The sequence below is a fragment of the Papaver somniferum genome, chromosome 10, assembly GCF_003573695.1.
Source record: "Papaver somniferum cultivar HN1 chromosome 10, ASM357369v1, whole genome shotgun sequence".
NCBI lineage: Eukaryota > Viridiplantae > Streptophyta > Magnoliopsida > Ranunculales > Papaveraceae > Papaver > Papaver somniferum.
Window position 1 is genome coordinate 113085346 of NC_039367.1, and position 3254 is coordinate 113088599.

The following is a 3254-nucleotide window of genomic DNA, read 5'->3' on the forward strand; positions in this document are numbered from 1 at the left end:
TCTACTGGGAAATCTTCCATTAACGATGCTAAAGCATGTCCTTTTTCTGTCGTCCTTGGTTCATAATCAATGGTGTATGCGCCAAGGTAAGTAGCCCATGTGGCCAATCTACTTGAATCATCAGTTCTTCCCAATACCTTCTTAAGTGGATACTCAGTGTATACCACGATTCGTCGCCCTTCAAAATATGGATTTAGGCGTCTTGCTGCATGCATAAGTGCTAGTGCCATTTTTTCTATTTTTGAGTACCTGGTCTCAGCGTCTGTTAAAGATTTGCTAACGAAATATACTGGCTTTTCGTCAGGCTCTCGGACAAACAAAACCGCACTCACAGCAAACTCACTTGAAGCCAGATATATGTAGATGGTTTGTCCCGTCTTGGGGCCTGTAAGTATAGGAGGAGAGGTCAAGTACCTTTTGATTTCTTTTAGAGCACGCTCACAGTCGTCACTCCAACCAAACTTCTCTTCCTTCCTTCGAATTTGAAAAAATGATCTGAATTTGTCAGATGCTCGAGAAATAAACCTGCTCAATGTGGCCAATCTCCCAGTAAGTATTTGTACTTATTTCACACTTCTAGGTCAAGGCATCTCTTGTATTGCTCTTATTTGTTCTGGATTGACTTCAATTCCTCTCTGTGTCATCATATATCCAAGAAACTTCCCGGACGTGAGTCCGAAAGAACATTTGGCAGGATTCAACTTCATTCCATATTGCCGCAGTCGTTCAAAGGTTCTTTTCAGATCAGAAAGATGAGATTCCTTCTGCTTGGATTTGACCACCATGTCGTCGATGTAAACTTCAACGGTTTTCCCGATCATGTCCTTAAACATATCGTTTACTAAACGTTGATAAGTAGCTCCCGCGTTCTTCAATCCGAATGGCTTGACAAGGTAGAAGTATGCCCCCTTGTCTGTTATAAAAGATGTATGCTCTTGATCATCTCCAAATAATGGTATTTGGTTGTAACCAGAAAAACCATCCATGAATGACAACCTTCCGTATCCCGAGGTGGCATCGACTAGATCGACAATCCTGGGCATTGGATAAGGATCACTTGGACATGCCTTATTCAAGTTGGTGAAATCAATGCATACTCTGATTTTCCCATTCTTTTTTGGTACTGCAACAATATTTGCTAACCATTTAGGATATCTGACGGGTTTGATGATCCGAGCCTCTAGCATTTTCTCAATCTCTTCTCCTACTTTTTCCTTTCGTTCAGGAGCCATCTTCCGTGGTTTTTGCCTCACCGGTTTTAAAACCCTCATCAATATTCAATCGATGGCATGCGATGGATGGATCAATGCCCGTCATGTCTTTGAGACTCCAAGCGAACACATCTTTATTTTCTTTCAAAAGGGTAATCAAACTTTCACTTTCCCCTAACGGCAGTTCAGCGCCGATGAAGGTTGTGTGTTCCTTTTGATCTCCAATTTGAACTTCCACCAACTCTTCAATAGTTGGCGGTCCTTCCTCCCATCTTCCTTGATAAGAGGTTGGGAAGCACTGTAATTGCTATAAATGTTTTTCAGCATGGAGTATTTCCGAGCCTTTTAGCTCAGACTTTTTGTACTCTTCCATTGCGTTTTCATGGCATTTATGAGATGCCACCTGATCGCTTCTGACCTTCATGACCCCTGCTGGTGTAAAGAACTTCAAACACTGATGAATGGTAGAAGTTATCGCCCCCATTGCATGAATCCAGTCACGTCCTAATATGGCATTATAAGGTGCGCGACAATCTAACAATGAAAAGTATTGCATAACCGTTTTTCCTCCCAAAGTTGTAGGCAAACTTACTCTTCCTATTGCCGTCATTGTCTCTCCGCTAAAGCCGATAATCGGATTATCATCATCTTCAACTTGACTTTCATTCAAGCTCATTGATTTGTATGCTCCGGAGAATATGACGTTAATTGAACTTCCAGTATCAACTAGAACTCGACGTACCTTGTACATTCCAATGAGAGCTAAGATAACAATTGCATCGTTATTTGGTTGGTAAACTCCAGCAAGATCAGCAACTGAAAAACATATCTCTGTATTTCCTTCCTCTAGAGTTTTCGTACCGATAAGATTAACATATTCAACCTTATTCGAAATCCGCCAATCCTGGATATGGCGCAAATTCAGACATGTTGCATTCTCATGAGCCTTCCTTGAAGTTGAATTGACTCTTGCATGACTCACTCTGATTTCTCGAAGATCTAATGTATTCACTTGTGATGGATTCTTCTTCACATACTGTTGAAGCTTTCCTTCGTCGATCATTTTCTGAACTTCCGTTTCCAGAGTTCGATAAGACTCGGTATTGTGTCCGTAATCTCGATGATGAGCACAATATTTACTTTTATCCCTTTTATCCTTTGTTTCTTCTGACATTAGCTTTGGAACTGGAAGAGAATCCTTAATATTTTTGAAGAGTTCCCACAGTCCGATATTTAGACTGGGAAATCTAATTTTCACCTTAACCTGAGGTTTTCTTAATTCTTCTCCGTCTCCAGATCTACTTCGGGGGTCATCAAGATTTTTCTTCTTCGAACTACTCTCTAAATGTTGTTTTTGTTTTCCATGTCCTTCGGCACCTGGAGATTTTGTCGTACGCGACAACTTTGCCCTCTTTTCTTTCTCAGCTCTACCATACCTGTCTGCCCTGTCATATAACTCTTTGAGAGTTCCGACTGGTTGGACTGTTAGGGAATTGTAAATTCCGAACTCATTGTAATCCAGCGCATTTTTGTATGCCTCTATTACGAGTCCAGCATCTACTTTTACGACTTCACTAACTTCCTGGCGAAACCTCCTAGTAAAATCAATAAGACTTTCACCGGCTTCTCTGTGTAACAAGAACAAATGGCTGCTTCCTTTCTTATTTCCGAGATTAATTTTGTACTGCTCAAAGAATGCATCCGACAACATTCCGAAGTTTGCTACGAATTTGGCTTTAGTTATGAAAACCAAGTTAAAGCCTTACCAGTCAAAGTTGTTGGGAATGCTCTGCAAAGTAACTCGTCACTAAATCCCCATAAACTCATCGAAGCCTGAAAATGTTGGACGTGTTCCACTGGATCGCCACTCCTCCTATCAAAGAATTCTTTAAACTGAGGAAGGATGAAATTCAGAGGTGGTCGAAACTGCTTTATCCTGTTAGTAAACGGTGAATCTATCGATCTCTTCATTGATAAGATTTGTTGTCTCTCATCGTTGGACTGTTTATGTGACAACGCTTCTTCAATTATTTCGTCGATTTT

General features: G+C 40.8%; 1 protein-coding gene across 1 annotated transcript; it reads right to left on the reverse strand.

Moving 5' to 3' along the window:
- Positions 1-1518: 1518 nt before the first annotated feature.
- On the reverse strand, positions 1519-2922 carry LOC113316111. The gene has a single exon (XM_026564334.1). The coding sequence runs from the start codon at positions 2920-2922 to the stop codon at positions 1519-1521; it is 1404 nt and encodes a 467-aa protein (XP_026420119.1).
- Positions 2923-3254: the final 332 nt, after the last annotated feature.

Bases quoted from the DNA above. Each gene is read 5' to 3' on its own strand.
- LOC113316111 (XM_026564334.1), bottom strand. From the start codon at position 2,922: ATGTTGTCGGATGCATTCTTTGAGCAGTACAAAATTAATCTCGGAAAT.